This window comes from Dermacentor variabilis, unplaced genomic scaffold, assembly GCF_050947875.1.
Source record: "Dermacentor variabilis isolate Ectoservices unplaced genomic scaffold, ASM5094787v1 scaffold_22, whole genome shotgun sequence".
In the NCBI taxonomy this organism is placed as follows: Eukaryota; Metazoa; Arthropoda; class Arachnida; order Ixodida; family Ixodidae; genus Dermacentor; species Dermacentor variabilis.
The window spans coordinates 1,048,176-1,067,742 of NW_027460390.1; the positions used below are offsets into that span (position 1 = coordinate 1,048,176).

The window sequence follows — 19,567 nt, forward strand, 5'->3', positions numbered from 1 at the left end:
GGATGCGTTCTCCGAAAAAGAGTGCAGTCATTCACATTCCACACACTGTCCTTCCGGTGCCTTGCGCACAACAGAAGATGGCCCGCTTCCTCCCCGCCTTCCTCCTTTGTGTGCACGAGATTTAGCCACCATCGTCAGCTCATCCTGGTACGCTTTCAGTTGCACGTACAGCATACGCGCGGCAATGATGTCATCGCCCTTGGACTTTATACGGAGCATCACAGCGGCACCAACACTGCTGGCATAAATGTGTATGGAGTATCCATATAATTGCTATCGCAATAATAAACCACGGTAGTTCATAACTCTGGCTTGTACATATGATCTGTTGGTGAAGCGCATTTCCAGGCACATCACCCACACTGTCAAGACATTAAAGAAAAACGTATTTATAAAAAATGTCTTAGGCTACATTTCAAAATTTCTGGCTCACTATTGCAGAATGCATGTTTTAATGATTGCTATCACTAGTTAAAATTTACAGGCACTATTACCAAAATGTGCATGCACTAGACGGTTTCAGTATCAGAGTAATGTGCTTCAAAATTCAGCTTAAGACGTTACTTAAGATAGTTGCAGTACAGCGCTCATGTTGGTCTTTGTTTCATTGTGGTTTCAAAGTGCACTATCATATTCCAACTTGGGTAATTACGCACCCGTTACACAACATTAGGTGGTCAAAATTATTTCTAAGTTACCCACTATGGCATGCCTTATAATTATTTTGTGGGTTTGGCACATAAAATCCCAGAATATAGTTTACCTTTAAAGGAAAACACTAAATCAGTTTAGACTGATCAATTATTTTTCCAAAACTCTATGTTTGTTAATTTCGCAGAAAGTCTTTGAAGAAGATTGAAAAATGATTGACTTGAGTGAATATTCAATATTTTCTATTATTTGATATTCACTTCGGCACGAATTTCAGTATTCGAAGTTTTTGAAATGAATAATTATGCACATCTTTTTTACGCATAAGCCGCACCACCCAATTACAACACTGCAAAAAGAAAACAAAAAAATGTGTTTACAACCAGCAGAAATGCCCACGTACAATGCCCAAATCTTTGTAAAATCAAATTCAATTCATGGATGCACGAATCATCCACGTTGTATCTTCAGCCAGCGGCTCCATTCCCCACCTCTTAGGCTGCACTGATGGCAGAGAACTTTGCCCTAACTGTGGTTTCATGGCAGCGCGGCACACTGTGCCGTGAAACCACATCTTGCGGCGAAATTTGCACTGCCATGAAGACATACCTTAATTAATAAAGGGCCCCTCGCCAAGTCTGCCCATTTTGAGCTGACAAGTGCAGTGCATACAATACGAGGTAATGATCGTGTCTGCTGAGTATTACATCCCTATGTGGCGTGGAAGGAGGTTAAATTTCAAACCAAGTGCCGTTTGCCCTTCTCGCGGGTGCCATGCTCCGAGCCAGAGAGTCAACGTGTATTGCGCAAGTACGCCTATGTACATGGCACTGCTGTGACATTTTTCATAGGGACACACGTGACTTTGAGAATTATCCACGGCAACATCAGTTATTTGTTTAATCTGTTTTCTTCAATAGATGAAATAAAGGTCAGAGAAAAATATGTGGATCCCATGCACTGTGAGAATCGATGTAAGCGATACTTCCTGTGCTGTTTGCTTTGATTGACGATAGTTAGTGGCATTGTTTACGGTGTATGTTTAATTTCTTCAATGTTTAGTCTAACACGAGAGGGGTGAGTTGATGTCAAACGTTACCTTGCGTGCACCAGTCCTGTTTGTTTGCGTAGTACACAGAAAATACAGGGAGAGGTGTTTGCTTCAGGCATTGTTGTGCACCATATTCCATAACCTCTGAGAGGGTTGAGCATTGTCATTGCCTGACATGGCACATCACATCGCGACAGAAGTATTAAACTTGACTTAGATTATGTAGTTGTATGTGCCAAAACTACTATCAGATTATGAAGCATGCTGTAGTGGTGCACTCCGGATTAATTTTGACACCATGGTGTTATGTAACGTGCTCCTAAATCTAAATGCACAAGCATGTTTTATTTCACCCCTGTTGAAATGTGGCTGCTGTGGTCAGGATCATACCCGCAACCTTGAGCAATGGCATAACTGCAAAGCTACCGCGATAGCCACAGCAGTGTTGATTTGACGGTCGACCGCTTCCGTAATGTCTCCTGGACCCTGCGGTGGGCTTTAATGCAGCTCTGCTTCTGTATGGCCTGCATGAGTTGTCTGCCTGACAAATTTGCATGGTGTTTATTTTTCAGAAATAGCAGAAACATACCATACCGTGCCTTGAACTTAAATTTATACTGTTTGCCCACAACTGCAGTCGTGTCTATAGTAATAGCATTTTCTTGCCTTCTCACGTCACCTTCTCCCTATCTCTTCTCCCCCCGACCCCTCTTGTACGGGAACTGTGAGTAAAGAGTTGCAAGGCTATTATTCACTTGTTTCGGGGCTGTGTCAGTTCTATTCATTTTGTATGCCTTCACCCCCCTTTTGTCTGCCATTATATCTAGCTTCCCTCTAGTCTTGCACGTTACCAGAAAGGTAAGCTCTGCAGTTTCTGCAGGACTTTTGCCGGGTGGTCACGGATAATTACAGCTATCAAGAGGCTAATGTGGCGATGCCGAGGGAGCTCCCGAGGGAGCTCCCGAGGGTATTGTGCGCATGCAACGCGATGGAAAGGTCCAAACGAGTTTCCTTCTCGCGTCGCCTTTCCTCTCTGCTTGCTTCTGTCATGCATGCACACGCTCTGAACCACCCCGATGTGCTGTGCCAGACAGCAGCAGCAACAGCAGCAGCAGCAGTGGGAAAGTCGAAGGAAGAGGCAAAGAAAGCTTCGCTTTAGTAATGAAACATACAAACCAAATGTATGTGTGTTATTGTTTTACTTCATCCCGTAGCACAAGAGCATACTTTCGTTTCATCTGCTTGTTCCCACGTTATGTAGTCGCACATGCATAGAACAAATCAATGTCATTTTCTACTGTTTTCCAGCGCTGAAATAATGCGCTTTTATCCGCTCACGCCTGTCTCATTGCTCGTGATTGTGGCACTGATCAGGTGTCCTAATGCAGTTTGCGCAAAATCGTCCACTGCGCAAAACGAGACAAACGCGACAGCTTGCGCATGAGACCGTCACTGGAAGTGAGCCACTCATCATAAATGTGAGAGATAGAGCAAAAAAAGAAAAGAAGGCAGCGGTGCCCGTGACATATTTGTCACGCGGTACTCCGCCTCTGCCATGGGAAAACGCAGGGAAGGAATTTCACTTGTGGGGGCTAGATGGAGCAAGTGGAGAGAGTGTGTATGTCGGCGGTGACCCTCGCCTCCTGAAATCATGGGTTTGCACCGCTTCAAATATTTCTATCTGTGGTATTAATGAACTAATTTGAGAAATTGTTGTGGTGGAACACTCCTTAGAGAGCACATACCAACTTCCAGTGTATAACCAAAATTGACTATGTGGCCTGTGAGGGGCCCTTTAAGCTGAAATTGACATATTAGCTGCATCCAGATTATACTGTTAAATTTTCGGCGGCGCGCTAAACAGTAACTTTAGTGGCCGACACCCGGAAAAACAGTGCTGGTTAGGTCTAACAGCCAAGGCAGGCGCAGTGCTGGACGGTAAAGCTATTACAGTAAGCTTACCAGCTGAGATCACGAGTGCACGCAAGACTGATGACTGCAACAGTGGCGAGCGTGCCTACCAATTTCGTACGTGCACTTACTGAATGGAACGGTTTAAGATCGCATGTCAACGGAAGACCTCAAGCTGAATTTGTGCAACAAACCATAAATTGCCGTGTGTTTTGCTGTCAAGGTATCACTTCACAGCATTGCAATGACGGGCAAATGTGAAACTCTCCCACGGCCTCAACCACAACAAAATTTTAAGTAGCTGGCTGCTGGTCTTGCACGATTGGCCAGTACAGGACATAGTGCAAACAAACACCTGATGGGCAAATTAAAGTATCTCGATTGACCTGTACCGGACGTGGTGCAAACAAGCACCGGATATAGGGCGAATTAAGGCCACGCTCAGTGGCAGGTTATGCACGTCAGCACGGATGTGAACTCTTAACACCAACATATGCCGTCATTGTCATGCCGTCATCATCATTTCATCACCTTCATGCCGTAGTGGTCATTCCCTCGTTGTCATGTCACTGTCATACGTGAGCTGTATTTTACTCCATTGCTTTCACTGTATTGTCATATCATTATCATCACGCTGCCTTCTTTGAGCCGTCGTCTTAATACTGCCATTGTCATTCACTCATGATCAGTCCATCAACATGCCATTTGCATCATCGCATAGGTATGGCAAAGTTGCCATCATGGCACAGTGGTTGTTCCATTGTCATCATGCCATCGTCGTAATTCCAGCTTGTTCATTTCCTTAGTAACACCATCATTATTATGCCGCCGCCATCATACTATCGTCGTCACTTCAGCGACGTCGTCTCATGTTTGTGACACCATTGTTGTCACTTGAACGTCATCATCTCATGGTCATCATGCAGTCGTCGTCACACCATTGTCATCATACCATTGTCACCACTCCAGTGTTGTCATCACGAGATCATCACACTGTCACTGTCCCACCATTGTCATACTATCGTCATCACTTTAGCATCATTATCCCATGGTCATCATGCCGCTGTGGCCATTCTGTCGTGGTCATTTTTCCATAATGACGACAGTGCCGTGATGTCATTATCATCATACCATCATTGTCGTTGTGTTGCCATCATACGGTCATCGTCATCCCGTTGTGGTCGGTCCATTGTCATCATGCGTGGCATGTGCATGATGGAGCGCAACAGAGAGAGAGAGGGAAAGAAGCAAGAAAACACTTGGAGGATAACCAGGTGTATGTCCACTTTGCTACCCTGCACAGGGGAGAGAGGATGAGGGATTGAAAGGAAAATGTTTATGTTTTATGTTGAGCAACATGGTTCTTCGTGGAAATGTCCAACTGGGTCGTGTGGTCTCTACTTGCAAATGGTCACTAAACAGGAACAGGGTTCTTCACAAACATCAGTGAAAACTTCTTAACTGATTCCCAAAGCATGTGGGATCCGCACACTTATAAAGAGTGTTAGCACATTTTGCTAAGAAATTTAAAGAAACAGAGAGCACCAAATGACACATGTGCACTGATCAAGTACTGTGTGCACGGCGGAGGAATATATTTTCTCGTGTCAGTGTGCATGTTATATGCTTGTCCTTCTTTCTATTAGGCACTTCGTTCCAAAATTCATCCTGGCAAAGTCTAACGTCATTCAGCAGGAAAATTCAAAGAAGATTGAGTTGGCTTATAAAAATAGTTATCTTAATGTGATGTATATTTCTGTCAGTTATTCCACTTTTCATAACCCTAACTTTAAAAAAAAAAGTGAGCAGGTAGTTGTACAAGAAACACAAAGGTGTCAACAGATGGGTTTCCCAGTGTTGTGTGAATATGCCCAGCAGGTCGACAACAGACAGCGACATGGGGTTGCCACTTCCGCTTGACTGGCTCTGCTCATATATAGTGGCAAAGAACACAACTCTTTTCATCCAATGGGGAAGAAATCTATTAGAACACTAGGCTCTCTATATACGCCCTCTATTGGCGCGTGAACATTTGCGCTTAAAAATTTTATATTTGACACCAAGAGACATTGTGGCAAAGACAAAATAAATGAAAATTTCGAGAGCCAGTGAGAGGACAATGTAAAGAAAATTTTTGTTGCTTAAAACAAGAAGTAATTTGATAAAAACTGCATCACTTCAGAAACAATACAATGCGCCATTGAAAGTGCTATTTAGCGTCTTTTTACTAGGACCGCCTCAGTGTGCAATTAGTGACTAAACATAGCCTGAAAATGAGTTTATTGCATATTTATTGTCACCTGTGCGAACTTCTGGGCAATATAGCTGCCTAAAAACATTTTTTGCATACGGCACTGTTATTATTTTTGTACAGAGTCATTTTATTAAAAAAAAGAATCTCAATGGACCGAATGTTTCATCTTCAATGGCCTATAAAAAAAGGGGAAGAATGGCTAATAATCAGCGAATTCAATTTTAGGTGTAAGGCCTATCTTCAGTCTCCTGAGAAAAATAAGTGCTAATTTTGTGTTAATTGATATGTAGTTTATTGCAATGGCTTTTATGGTACTATGTCCTTTTGAGCCTTACGACGAAATTCATGAGGTGCTTGAGCCAGTGAAAGTTCTTTTTTTTGGGGGGGGGGGTAAAAATATTTGACGGAATTGCTTTTTGTGTTGTATGCATGTGCCTAAAATTTTATTAGAAGACTTGTAGATGGTCAAGAGCAAGGGTTGGTACAGTTGGCGTGGGATGACCCATATACTAAGAATGTGATATTTTGACACAAGTATGTTCCTACTGTATTTCAGTTGGCCAGAAAAGCTATCTTTCACTTCCAAAGCGCCACTTTGGCAGCATTTGGTGTCACATTTATCATGCAGTTGCCTTTTCCCATGCATGCATTACATTGAACTAAAGAATTCCTGAGCTGTGCGTTTGTTTGGCTTTGCAAGCTGTTGCAGTGAGCATGATGTGATTTTTATAAGAAATCAGAAATGAAGATTGGTTTTAAATATACAGAAATAATAATTTCAAGGGCTTTTTGTTGCTCCAAATTATCTGTGCAAATAATTCCATGTTACATTGTTTTACCGTGTAGTACCAAGCACTCAGTGAAGTCAATTACACTTACTAAAAGTGACAATAAATTTTTCAGTCTGACTGGGGTAGTGTAAAACAAATGTTATGATTAAGTATTGTTGTTGGTTGCATTGGTCATGGAAGGTGCTTGTTCTTGTTTTTCATTTTTTGCATGTTGGTATGATTTTGTATCGGATGTGCTCTATGTTCAAGCCTTGTGAGGTTTCTAGTAGGGTAATCTGATAGTCTAGATTTACTGTCTGTTCGGTTAAGTGCTGACCACTGATAGTGGCTCTATTGGCAGAGGCTGCTTACTTCCTCAGATGAAGGTATGGCAGAGAAAGCAGTTCGTTTTGTCAAGGCATTGCTCCAAAAGGTGAGTGTCTTCCTTTTCACCTAAATTATTACCACATGGCAGGCTTGCTTTGAAGCGATTTCACCTAAACGTTCTTTTTCGAATATAGTGACCATCAACAAAATTAGTAATGCATCATGTCTCATCAATGGCAGGTAATAACTGCTCAGAAGTTTGCTTTGTGGCTATGTTACGTATGTACAATTGCCAGGTGCCCTTTGTGAGCTGCTCATAGATGGCTTGTATTGACATCATCGGGGCAGCCATCTTGGGGTATGATAGCATGTTGAGAAGCTGTGCAAACAGTAATAAGCGTGGCAGCACAAAAGCATGACAGGCCTGTCTTGCACTGAAGAACAAATCGGTAACAGTGATAATTTGGGTTATAAAGCTCAACCTCAAAAAGCAAAACAATATATGCATGATAATATGGTGCACTGACATCATGTGCCTGCCATGTTTGGGTACTTGAATGGCGAGAAGCTGGGCCTGTGACGTCACATGAGGACTACCTATAGGCAGTAACAAGGTCATGGAAAAGAAAGGGATACAATGTGTTTAGTATGCAATAAAAGATAAGTAAATAAATTTTTTAGTGTCTAGGCTCTGTTGCGGTGACTGTTCTAAACTATTGCCTCTGCCATTGCGGGCCACTTCATGTTGCTGGTTATGTAGGAGTTTTGGAACACTGAATGTAGATATAGATTGCGGTAATGAATTATTCAAAGCTTTTTTTCTATATATTATTAAATGCAGAATGGTTGTGGACATGTTGCTCAAGGGCTATGATGTTCACCTGTTGAGCACGAGGTAATAGGCTTGATCACCGGATACAGCGGCTACATTTTGATGGGGGCGGAACACAAAAATGCTTGGGCTTCAAGCTTTGGCTACACAATTAAGAGCCCCAGGTGACCACACTTAACCTGAGCCACTCATTATGTTCACCAGGGTGTGGCTTTGGGACATTGCCCTTTGCATTTTATAGGAGAATTGCTTTAAATTTATCTGTATTAGGGTTTAGCCAATATATAAAGCTACATTCAGCTTTGTCATCCCATTATAATGCTCAGAGTACTTGAATGGACAAGGGTACTGTGGCCCTAAAAATACCAACATAGTTTAGAGAAAGTCCAGATACCTCCACTTGAGAACCATTGCTGTGCTGCATTTTACATGGTTAGTAATAGTATGTGGCGACAGGCATCTACACGAGCAAGGAAGGTCAATAAAATAATTCACCCAGAAACACCTGTGGGAGTTTTCTAAGTATGCGTAAGCATTGTGTCGCTTGCTCATCTCCACGCAGCCCGGTGAATTGAATTGAATTCTGGGGTTTTACATGCCAAAACCACAATTTGATTATAAGGCACACCGTAGTGGGGGACTCCGGATTAATTTTGGCCACCAGGGGATCTTTAACATGCCCCCAGTACATGGGACACTGGCGTTTTGTCATTTCGCTGCCATCGAAAAGTGGCCGCCGTGGCCGGGATCTGATCCTGCAACCTTGTACTTAGCAGCTCAACACCATAGCTGCTAAGCTACCGCAGCGGGTAACCACGCGGTGTCGTTATTAATGTATTGAAACTTCATTCGACCAGCATAAATAACAGGGCTGCGGCGACACGAACTGCTGCAGATGGAGGCACAAGGTGAATTGATGATGCAAGTAAAAGTACTGCAGGTGGCGGCACCAGGTGCACTGGTGACGTTCCGATCATTATAAGCCGTTATTGCTCTTTAGCGCCTTATCCATCTGCTTCAAACCGTGATCAACCGTACTCCAGCAACGGCTGCGTATGGAGTGGCCACGCAGGCCTGTGTTCTCGCCGCTTAATTCATGTCAGTGAAAAGGCAGCACAGAGGTGAATTCACTCGTTGCTGCGGGCCCTAACTTGAAAGTGATCGTCTTACGTGATGGACGGACAGGCTTACTCCTTGAGTAGGCACAGAAATGCTTGTGCATTTAAATAGTATTATTGTGCATTGATTGAACTTGTGCACTCGAAATGAAAAGTGAATATGGTCCCAGCTGTGAAAGTTGCACAGTAGTTTATAGCTGTCAAGCTGAATGCAGTAGCTCACAAGCAGCCATTATTTAATAAATCCTTCCTTGCAGTAATGTGAAAAACGATCAGTTCGATTCATGGCTTTCAATGTGCTTCCAAATGCAGGATTGAGCAGTTTTTTGCCAATTGGCAGCATTCACTACGTGCTGCATACTTTTTGTGTAAGGCCCATGCCTTCTTGTACAATACGAAGTATCTTAGAACAGTTATTTAAAAAATTTTTTCTAGCAACACTGCTTTCACAAAGTGACGGGAAGAGGCAAAAAGCTTTGCTTTAAGAAGGACACTCCTGCCTTGTTTTTTGTCAAAGTAGTGTACACATTGTTCACAAAGAGCAATGCCGTTCATACCCTTGCTTTTACTGGTCCTGGTGAACAGACCTGTAACTGTAGACGATGAAGAAGCTCTTCGTGAATCGGTTTGTCCAACCCTTCAACACGTGCAGTGCATTTCTTGATCACAAGCATGTCAGTGATCTCCATTGCCTTTTATAATCTTGCTCTGTTTGCTTTTGATAGACCAAAGAACATTGAGCAGAAGTGAAACAGCTGTGACAATTGTGCCAAGAGCAGTCCTCTGTGCCATCCTGCTCCAGAATGGCATTTTAATAGTAAATTGCACCTAGCCTGCTCCAAAGAAACATAAGAACGAAAACGTTGGTCCATTCATGTGATTGCGTCTTGCATTGAAACCAAATAAGAACTTGTAGAATATGAGCACCAGCAAAAGTAAAACAACGCGTCACTTTGGAATATGGCAGTGATGAGGGTTTGGATTGTTTTTGCAATAATCTGTTGACTGCTTATGCACCCCTTGTGCTTTCACAGCCCTGCGGTTTTATGTGAATACGGGTACATATAATTCGAGGTCTCACCCTTTCTCTCATTCTTTAGGTGACTTAGGGGAAATTACTTGTACTAACTGAATTAAAAAAATAAATTAATGGCAATGAAAGTGGATGAAAAAGACAACTTGCTGCAGGTGGGGAACGAGCCCAAGTCTTCACATTACGTGTGCGATGCTCAATGCGAAGACGTGGGATCGTTCCCCACCTGCAGCAAGTTGTTTTTTTAATCCACTTTCATTGCCATTAATTTATTTCTGTAATTCATTTAGCACAAGTAACTTCCCCTACGTTGTCCTTGGTGCCTTTGTTTGTTGGCTTCTCATGATATGATTAATAAAAATTGGGCCCCTCGGTTAACCCCCTTTCTTGTTGTTCTTTAGGTGGCTGTAGTAAGACGTGCTGTGGCCCACCCTATTGTTTTCATATTTTTTTAGGGTTTGTTTTTCTGCTTCTATGCTTTTTGCTCAAGGCTGTCCTTTGTGGGCTGGCACAAAGTTTGTAGGGCCACACAAGAATTGCAGCTCGTTCAGCTAGTGGCTGTTGCTGCATTCACTTTCTAATGTCATGAGACTGAGGTGAAAGTGGTGGGAATTCAAGAATGCCCTAGGAAACCATGAGCTATCTCCAGAGCCAAGTGTTGCTTTTTGGTGTCTCTTCAGGTGGTCTTGTGTACCATACATACTGGTTGTTCAACTATTTAGTTGTCAAAAATAAAAAACAACTGAAGGCTCTATGCGAACTGCACTTATCCTATAATGATGGTGGTGTCATCATGCTAGTCAAAATGTTTTTGTTATGAAGAAGTAAATATTCAACTAAGTTTAACGAGCTGACTTTTAATTACCTTTCCTATACTCACAGGCAACATTCTGTGGCAATGAAGGGAAAGCTATGGGGGCAGAGCTACTGCACATGTATTACCGCACCAAGTAGTCCAACAGCACTTGGCAGCGCATTTGGTTTCTTGGAACAGACACTGTATTGACGCAGGTTCCACGTGTGATGGTTTTGTGTTTGCCCCAGACGCAGAAAAGCTGCAAAATAATTCAACTTTAACACTCAGTGGTGTATTTTGTCTTATTTGCTGTTGTAAATAAGGTGTTTGTGTTTCCTCTTCCCCAACCTAAACTAACATGGATTAAAGTGTGGGACTTTTTTTCGGAAGCACTCACTTGGGCGCACCTTTTCCTCAATAGCTTTCTCTTCATTGCTGCAGAAAGTTCTCTGTGCATATAATCGATAAGGTATCATTGCAAAAATTGTGAATGATGTGAGAAAAGGACTAATAACTGTGTTGTAAGCAATCTAGGTCATGTTGGTCTTCTTTTTTTTTTTACATGAAAAGAAGGTTGCAAAATTAAGAATATGCCACACGACGGCGCATCCATGTGCCAGTGATAGCAGCAACCACATATATAAACCGCATCATTTAGTATGCAGTGCAACTTTGCACATCTGAAGCAAGGTATTTATTTATTTATTTATTTATTTATTTATTTATTTATTTATTTATTTATTTATCTATTGTACCCTCAAGGCATACAAGCATTATAGAGGGGAGGGGTCAATCTTTCAACATAAATAGTTATTTGCACATACACAATTGAAAATTTCGAAAATGGGAATGAATGTAGTTTCTAATAACAACGACAATTGAAACACTGTCATGCAAGGCTTGTACAATAATTATGGCAAGAAAATACTATTACAGCCAATTAAGACAGTAAAAGATGAAGTTTTCAATGGACATAGAGAACGTTTACAGAAAAAAAAATGATGGAATGCGTTAAATTGCCCTGGCAAGAGTTACATGAAAATGGTCATAGTTGGTAATGCTAACTAATGAGGCGGGAAGATGGTTCCAGTCAAGGCTGGTTTTGGGCAGGAAAGAGTGCGAGTATGTTACAGCGTTTTGGTGAGGGACATGGACTTTGTGGTGGTGATCAAGTCGAGATGAAACAAAATTAGGTGGTTTAATCAGTCGGCTCCTAAGAACATGGTTATGATGATAGATCTTATGAAACGAGAAGTCGAGATAGTTTCTGTCTATTTGCAAGCAGGGGCAGATTAAGTATCGATTTAATGTTAGTTACGCTGGAAGTTCGATGGTAGTTACTTAGGATAAAACGTGCTGAACGATTCTGCATTGCCTCTTAGTTATTGGTAAGAGTTGCAAGGCCAGGGTCCCAGATAAATGAGGCATATTCGAGATTAGATCGGACATAAGTGATATATAACTGTTGCTTGAGTGATGAAGGTGTGAGAGAGAAGTTTCTTTTCAGGTAACCAAGCATGCAGTTGGCCTTTGATGTTACATGGTCGATGTGGTACTTCCATGAAAGGTCATTAGTAATATGTTCACCGAGGTATTTATATGTAGTTATGGATTCAAGCGCCGTGCTGTGAAGAAGGTAGTTGGGGCAAGGCATGTTATTTCGCGATACTCTCATTGATTTAGTACATTTAAAAATGTTGAGTTTCATTTTCCACATTTTGCACCAAGTAGAAGTATTGTTTAGGTCAGTTTGACGGATTATTGTGTCGGTATAATTAGAAATGGTGCAGTAGATAACGCAATCATCAGCAAAAAGACACAGAAGAAGCGATGCTAGTAGGTAAATCATTAATGTAAATAAAAAATAGTAATGGGCCTAAAACAGCCCTGTGGCACTCTGGTGGAAACAGGTGTCTCTAGAGAATCGGTTCCATTCACCGTGATGAATTGTGCGCAGTTAGAAAGAAAGTCGCGCATCCAGTGTTGTACTGAAGGGTCAACGTTTAGGCTGGTTAGTTTTAGCATAAGGAGCTCATGGTTTACACTATCAAAAGCTTTCGCAAAATCCAAGTCTATGCAATCAGTGATGAGGCCGGCGTCAAGGAATGCGTGAAGGTTATTAGTAAGTGTAAGTAGCTGTGTTTCACACGAAAAATGTTTACGAAAGCCATGCTGGGATGGATGAAAGAAGTTATTCGACTCCAAGAAGTTAACTAAGTCAGTAAAGATGACGTGTGCTAATATTTTGCACGGAACAGATGTTAGCGATATCACACGATAATTACTTGGGTTGTGTGCGTCACCAGACTTCTAGAAAGGCACGACCTTGGCTACTTTCAAATCCTTGGGTAAGCATCCATCGCTGAGCGATTTGGTGAAAATGTAATTCAGAATGATAGGGCTGTACTCATGAGTGTTTTGCAAGAATTTAGCGTTGATGCCATCCCGGTCACATGAAGATGATCGTTTTATTCTGTTAATAATAGCACGAATGCTGGCTGGGTGAAGCATGATGGGATCCATTGGTGTAAGATGTTGCCTCGGATACAAAGGAAGAGTGAATATTGGGTCCCAGAACAAGTTTGTAAAGGTGTCAATAAAGATTGAGGTGCAAAGATGCTTCGCATTTGGTTCACCATTGTTATTGAGAGGTACGTTGTTGTTGCTGCTGTTTTTCATTGTATTCCAAAAGCGTTTAGGGTTAGTTTTGAGTAAGAACGGAAGCGCTGAATGGGAAAATGTAAATTTCGCCATTTTCAGTGCCTCTGAACATGGCGTAGAAGCAGCTTTGTAAACAACCCACCTTTCCGGGTTTGGCGACGAAACAGCCTGCTTTTTTTTCATTCGATAACCGCTTGAGATATCTGTTGTACCAGGGAGCGTTAGTGTTGTCGTAAACAGCTCTTAAAGGAACAAATTTGTTAGTTAGATCAATTACTTTTGTTCTAAAAGAATTCCAAAGTTCGTCGACGAACTGCTCATTGTAGGTTGAAATGAAGTTATCAAGGAAGGAGGAAAGTTCAATGTTAATAGCATCATAATTGCCACCGTTGTAGTCCCTTATTTGTTTGAGCCATTTTTGCGCACGTGTAGATGGAATAGACAATGTAAAATGAAGCACGTCGTGGTCACTTAATCCAGGCACATGAGTAACGAGTGACGTCATGTCAGGAGCAGATGTAAGAATGAGATCGAGTAAGGGCAAAGTAGTGGGTGTTACACACGTCGGTAGGTGAAAAATCTGCGATAGGTGAAAATCGGAGCATGTGTTAAATTCGCATTTACATTTTATAAGGACCGAACGTGCCCACTGAAAGCTGCCGACGGAATTGGGAAAGAGTGTGGCCGCTCATTCCTGCTATGGCAAGCTAGGTCAATATTTGACAAGGTTGACTTTGCTAGTGCTGCAGTCTCTGGCGTGCAGACATGGTGTCGCAGGGTTCTTAAAATATTTGTGAACTTTTTTTTTCAATCTTGGAAAAGAGCCACACAAGACCTAGGTTGCTTTCAATACTGTTATTGGTCATTTCTCTACATCCTGCACAACCTAACGAAACCATTGTTTCTGCATATGAAAAAAAAAAAATTAAGACTAGCATTTATGGTTGTCACCATGCACAGAGTGCCATTGTTGTAAAGCCCTCTGTTACTTTTAAATACTTAAGGACATTTAGGGGACAGCTAGTATAGCAGCCAAGCACTGAAAATGCAGGCTCAAACCACCTAGTGCAATGGCTTGGCAGCTGTGGCATTCTACATTTCTAGCACACGGTTGCTGGTCCATTTGCTGGCTAGTATGGCTGCATTTGATGGGGGCTGTATAGAAGTAAGCTAAAGTCCTGAGATGTCTGTTGAGAACACTAATTCATTAGGACTAATGCAGGGCTTTGTTTTATGGCATCTCTCATAAGCACAACATGGCACCCTATCAAATATTGCAGCTGCCACCCATCTTTCTAAGCCAGTCATAGTAAACTGCGTGAAGTGGCTTTTCATTTTAGCACTGTCGCTTATGTTGCCTAACTACAGTGAAAGCTCTTGCACCTTCCCCCCAGAGTCCTGCCACTGAGGCTGTTGGACACCGCCTGCGCACTGAACTTCTATGCTTATCTGTGGAGAAGTTCACTGACATCTGGCACCAGCGAACAGCAGCAACAGGCAAGTCATGTTTGCTGTCTCTGCTGCTATGTACTAGTTCTCAAATGTATGAAGGTACCTTCACAAATTTAAAGCCTTTGGTTGGCTTTCTTTCCAAATTTGTAAACATCAAAATACTTAAAACTTTGAGCACTGGTTGCTTTAGATTTCCTGATCTTTCAGAGCTGGTGGACGAGCAGAGTACATTTCTCTGTAGGTGTGGTGATTGCTTTATATGTGCAGTGCTCCGGCCATAGAGGCACCACTCATGACCACCTAGCGGGTGCTTTCGAAAGCATGCGCGGGAGCAGTAGCAGATGACAACCCTTTGCAGCAAGGATGGTTGAATTTTGCGGCTGCGATTTCTCTTTTGTTCGAGTGCCAGACCACTGGTTCTGCGGTGAAAGCTGCAGGAAAGGCACAGGCCTCCATGAGAGGAGACATGTACACGATGTTACCGGAATTTGGGACAACCCAGTCTGCACACGTGCCGGGTGCATCCTGCACACAAACACAATAAAGCCAAATTACAAAGTGGAGCTCGTGTTAAGGAGCCGTTTCGTTTTGTTGGCTATGTCTCGATTGTCGTTATTTATTTTTTTATTCTACCCTTGCTGCATTACTGTTTCTGTACCTTAATAATAGGCACACATCATTGGTGCAGACATTATATCTAAACAACTCTGCACGGTGCGATGCCGACATGCATCGTAGTGATCTTGCTACTGCTGAATACACGGGACATTGCTGAATAACTGCCATGAAAATCTCTTCACAAAGAGCAATTGCGAAATTGTTTAAGGAAATGTGAACCGCCATCACCGAAGTCCCCAAAAGCACGAGTCAATGCAAGCGCTACGTAGTTAGCACTGCACCGCCAATGTAATTCTGCTGTGTATGTCAAAGAACTGCCCTTCCCACTAGTGTTTTCTCAATTTGAAATTCTCTTAGTGACCTGCTTGGAAACGTACTACAAAGCAAAAGCCCTCCTAACTATATGTTCTTTTTTGCTCCAAATGTTTATAAAGGGAGGAGCCACACAAAATATTTAAAGGTAAAGCAGCACGAGCCAAGGTAGATGGGCACGGACAGCAAGGCCAGGTTTAGTCCTTTCCAGCGTAAACATTGTGCTCCTACGGCACGAAAGATATTAACAAAAAAAATTAAAAATTGTTACAAAATGCACACAAAAAAAGTACTCATCTCTGAAACAATCAAAGCACTCTGCATGGTAAGTCTGCTCAGATAGCAGCAAGTATTATTAACTTCACAAAAAAGATGCAAACTTTTAAGTGAAAATTTAACAGCAGTACCATATGCAGCAGCAAACAGCAATCCACATCCTGGGCTATTTCTTTTCTAAACCACTTTTCTATGTAACTGCAATGTTGAAGATGTCCTCGTGCGTAAAGAATGAAGTAGGTAAAAAAAGCACTGGCCTGTAATCATTCTGATAAAACATGGCGTGATTTAACCACACTGCAAATGAGGTGACGCAAAAAAACCTCATACTTAAAAAAAATATCAACAATAGTTCTGCATGAAACAACTAGCAACAGTGCAACATGCACGAAGCCACGCATAAAATAAGTTCAAAAACATGAGCTGTGTGACAGCTGGTGCCACAATTTAACAGGCCGCATAAAACCAACAAAATCAGTGCTTGCAAGCCTCAGGAGCTTTAACACGCAACATGGCAAAGCAGCAGCAAACGGTAGAAGTGGTAAGTGGAATTTTGAACCTAAGCGAAAAGTCGTTAACCTGTATGCTGCAAGGCAGACAAACCGAACCAAAACATGGGCACGTTGTGATCAACTTTGTCGCTTACCTGTGTAAGCATAGTCAAGAGCAACAAACACTAATATGTCAAAAAGAAAGTGTGTGAACAAGAAGTTTCCTATGGCAGGAATGGTGGCTATCCATTCCTGTGATCACCCTCGTACATGAGGCGTTGCGGATAAGGAGTAGAAACACATCACCAGCGAGTTTTTGTAGGTGTTTGAGAACACTACACAAGAATTGTTTTTTGACATGCCTTGAAGCTTTGGCTACCACATACATGTGATAGTTGTTGATTATTTAACTTCAAAAACATGAATCAGACAGAGACACACGAGCAGCGATGCAGAAATTTATGGTGGATGGCTACCTCTTTCCAGAGCGCACTTAGCAAGGCTGCCACCAGTGGCACATTTGTTGGCGCACTCTCTGCATATGTCTGTATAGATAGACTGATTGATTGGTTGTTTATTCACACCAACGAAACCAAGAAAATAGGCATGATACTAGAGGGAGGAGAGAATGGGTGGGGCTGTGGGCACTGTAACCGCCTTACAATGGGCACCTGAGCTATCCCACTGCAAAAGATGAAAATAGAGCATTATGTGAAGCAGAGGTGCATGTTAAAAAAAAAAACTATGAAAGAGAGGTGTGAGGAGAGTAGACAAAGAAGAGAGATAAAGCTCTCCATGGGTTTGATGGCCCTGCTGCTTTTGAAGACTCCATGCACAGTTGCTGTGGTCACACCTTGTACGATAGACATTGAGATACATTTTGTTTCATCAAGATCACACCCCTCCCATTAAAGTGTGTGATCCCTGCATTTAGCGCTGCCTATTGGCAAGTGGAACACCATTGCTTTGGCTGCTTCAAGCCCTAGATTGCGGGAAGGGGTCAGTGCTAGGGGTGTACGGATAGTAATCTTTGAGACCGAATGGAATACAAATTTAAAAATGCTAGAGTTGAATCAAGTCAATTTTGGAAAACTTTTCAAATAATGAAAAGTTATTTTCACAAATAATATAAAAAAATTTAAGCATCTAGTATTATTCGTAACATTAGCAAGTTTTTAACATTTGATCGCATATTATGAAGCATTGTTTATTCAAAGCACAAATGGAGCATTAAAAACAAATATTCAGTTTGTTTGCCTATGCATAACGCATAACTCGTCGGAGAGTGCAAATAATGGCTTTATAGCTGGTAAAGTTTGTCTCCCTAAGCAACATAGTCTGCTCCTCTACATACTAACCTGTCATGATTTATGCTTATACTGTGCGTGTAGAGGTAAAATTTATTACACTTTTGTACCAATTTTATGTTTGATTGCACACATTTGACATACTGAAATCTTTAAAAATTATTTGAAAATATTAATATAATCAAATAGTGACTATTCGAAGAGTGAATCCAATAGGACATTATTTGATTCATTGTTATTCAAAAGTTCCAAATATTCGCATGCCCCCAGTCAGTACAGGTGCACAATGCAGTGCAAGGTATGCATACCCTAAAAGGAGACTAGTAGGGCTGGTTGGGGCGATCTCACCACAGTTGGGACACGATCACGAAGTGTGAAGCTGTGTTTGTGGTTTTACAAGCACAACCTCTGCTGAAGACATACTAGCTGTGCAGCGTACTTAAGAACTAAGGTTGTCAGGAAAAATTCTGAGTGTTTCTCAGCGTGCAGGACAACTTTCTAAAACTTTGATCACTAAAAAGAGGGCAATTGGTTTGAGGTAATTGAAATATTTGGTTCTGTAAAAGAATACTTTCACAATGTTGATTGTGTCGGCATAAATCCCTGCACTATTAAAAAAAATTGCTGGCTCTCCCGTAATCAAGAATGGATGTAAGCATGAAATGGCAACTGGCAAAGCAGGCTGGTTGGAGGTGATACTAGCCACAATCTTAAAATGGGTGTAGTGCATGTTCGCAGCGGCACACTCCACGCCACACTGCACCGCACCACACCATACTGTGCACTGGTCCATATGGATGCTGCCCATCTAGAAGAAGAAAACCAGCTGAAGGTGGTGCGACAGGCAGCGAAAGATGCCAGGGAGACAGAATGCACTGCCCAGCTAGAAAAAGAAAAGTGCCTGAAGGAGGTGCCACATAGCATGGCGCCATCTCTCGAGGCTACGCAAAATCCGCACCGTGGATCTCATGGACTGTTGGCATTCAAAAGAGCACAGGCAACCCTCTAGTGCCAAAAGATGATAATGAAGTGTATGGTGCCTTGTATGTGCCTTTTGAACATCGCTATTTGAAGTGACAAATAAAACTTCAATGTACTAGAAGTTACAGCTTGAGTTATATTGGGAACAAACATTAGGAAGGACTCAGAAGCACTATTTTTGTAACTTGTTTGGGCAGTAACTAGCATATGTAATGCGATCCTGTACAAAATGTTGGGGCCAGAAACTGTATTTTCCTAAGTTTTTACTGGTTGCCCAGATGTTTTTGTTTGAGTGCCCGGATAATGGCTCTGGCTTTTGGCTCAAGGTCACTTGAAGGTCGCCGACAACAGGAGCTAAAAGCATTTCATGCTTAAAAAAGATGTGCATGCAATTGTTGGGACAAACTGTGTATTCCTGTGTTCTAAGGGTGTCATCCGAATGACAAAGTGTGTCTTCCTTGGTCCCACTGCAGATAGATGTCTCTGGCAACTGCTTGAACTTGTGGTGCTGTGCAGGGATGCTTGCTTAGAAGGGCTCATTGTGGTTGAAGAGCTGAAGCTACTTTTCCAGAAGGGTACGTAAAAAAGTTAAAATTGTTCTTTGCCTGGTGCAAAGCACTTGTGAAATATTTACTCAATTTTAATGTGGAGGTTGATATCAGGCACTCCTGACATGGATCCTGTTAGCGTGCCATGAAGAGCATGGAACAACTGATCTCTATGTGC

General features: G+C 42.1%; 1 protein-coding gene across 1 annotated transcript in view; it reads left to right on the forward strand.

The window, feature by feature from the left end:
- Window positions 1–19,567, forward strand: part of LOC142568594 (uncharacterized) — a 203,911-nt gene that overhangs the window by 154,429 nt on the left and 29,915 nt on the right. The window contains exons 21-24 of the mRNA XM_075678472.1: window positions 6,999–7,070; window positions 14,799–14,901; window positions 18,673–18,857; window positions 19,269–19,416. Coding sequence (XP_075534587.1) covers window positions 6,999–7,070; window positions 14,799–14,901; window positions 18,673–18,857; window positions 19,269–19,416 — 508 coding nt within the window. The remainder of the gene's footprint in view (window positions 1–6,998; window positions 7,071–14,798; window positions 14,902–18,672; window positions 18,858–19,268; window positions 19,417–19,567) is intronic.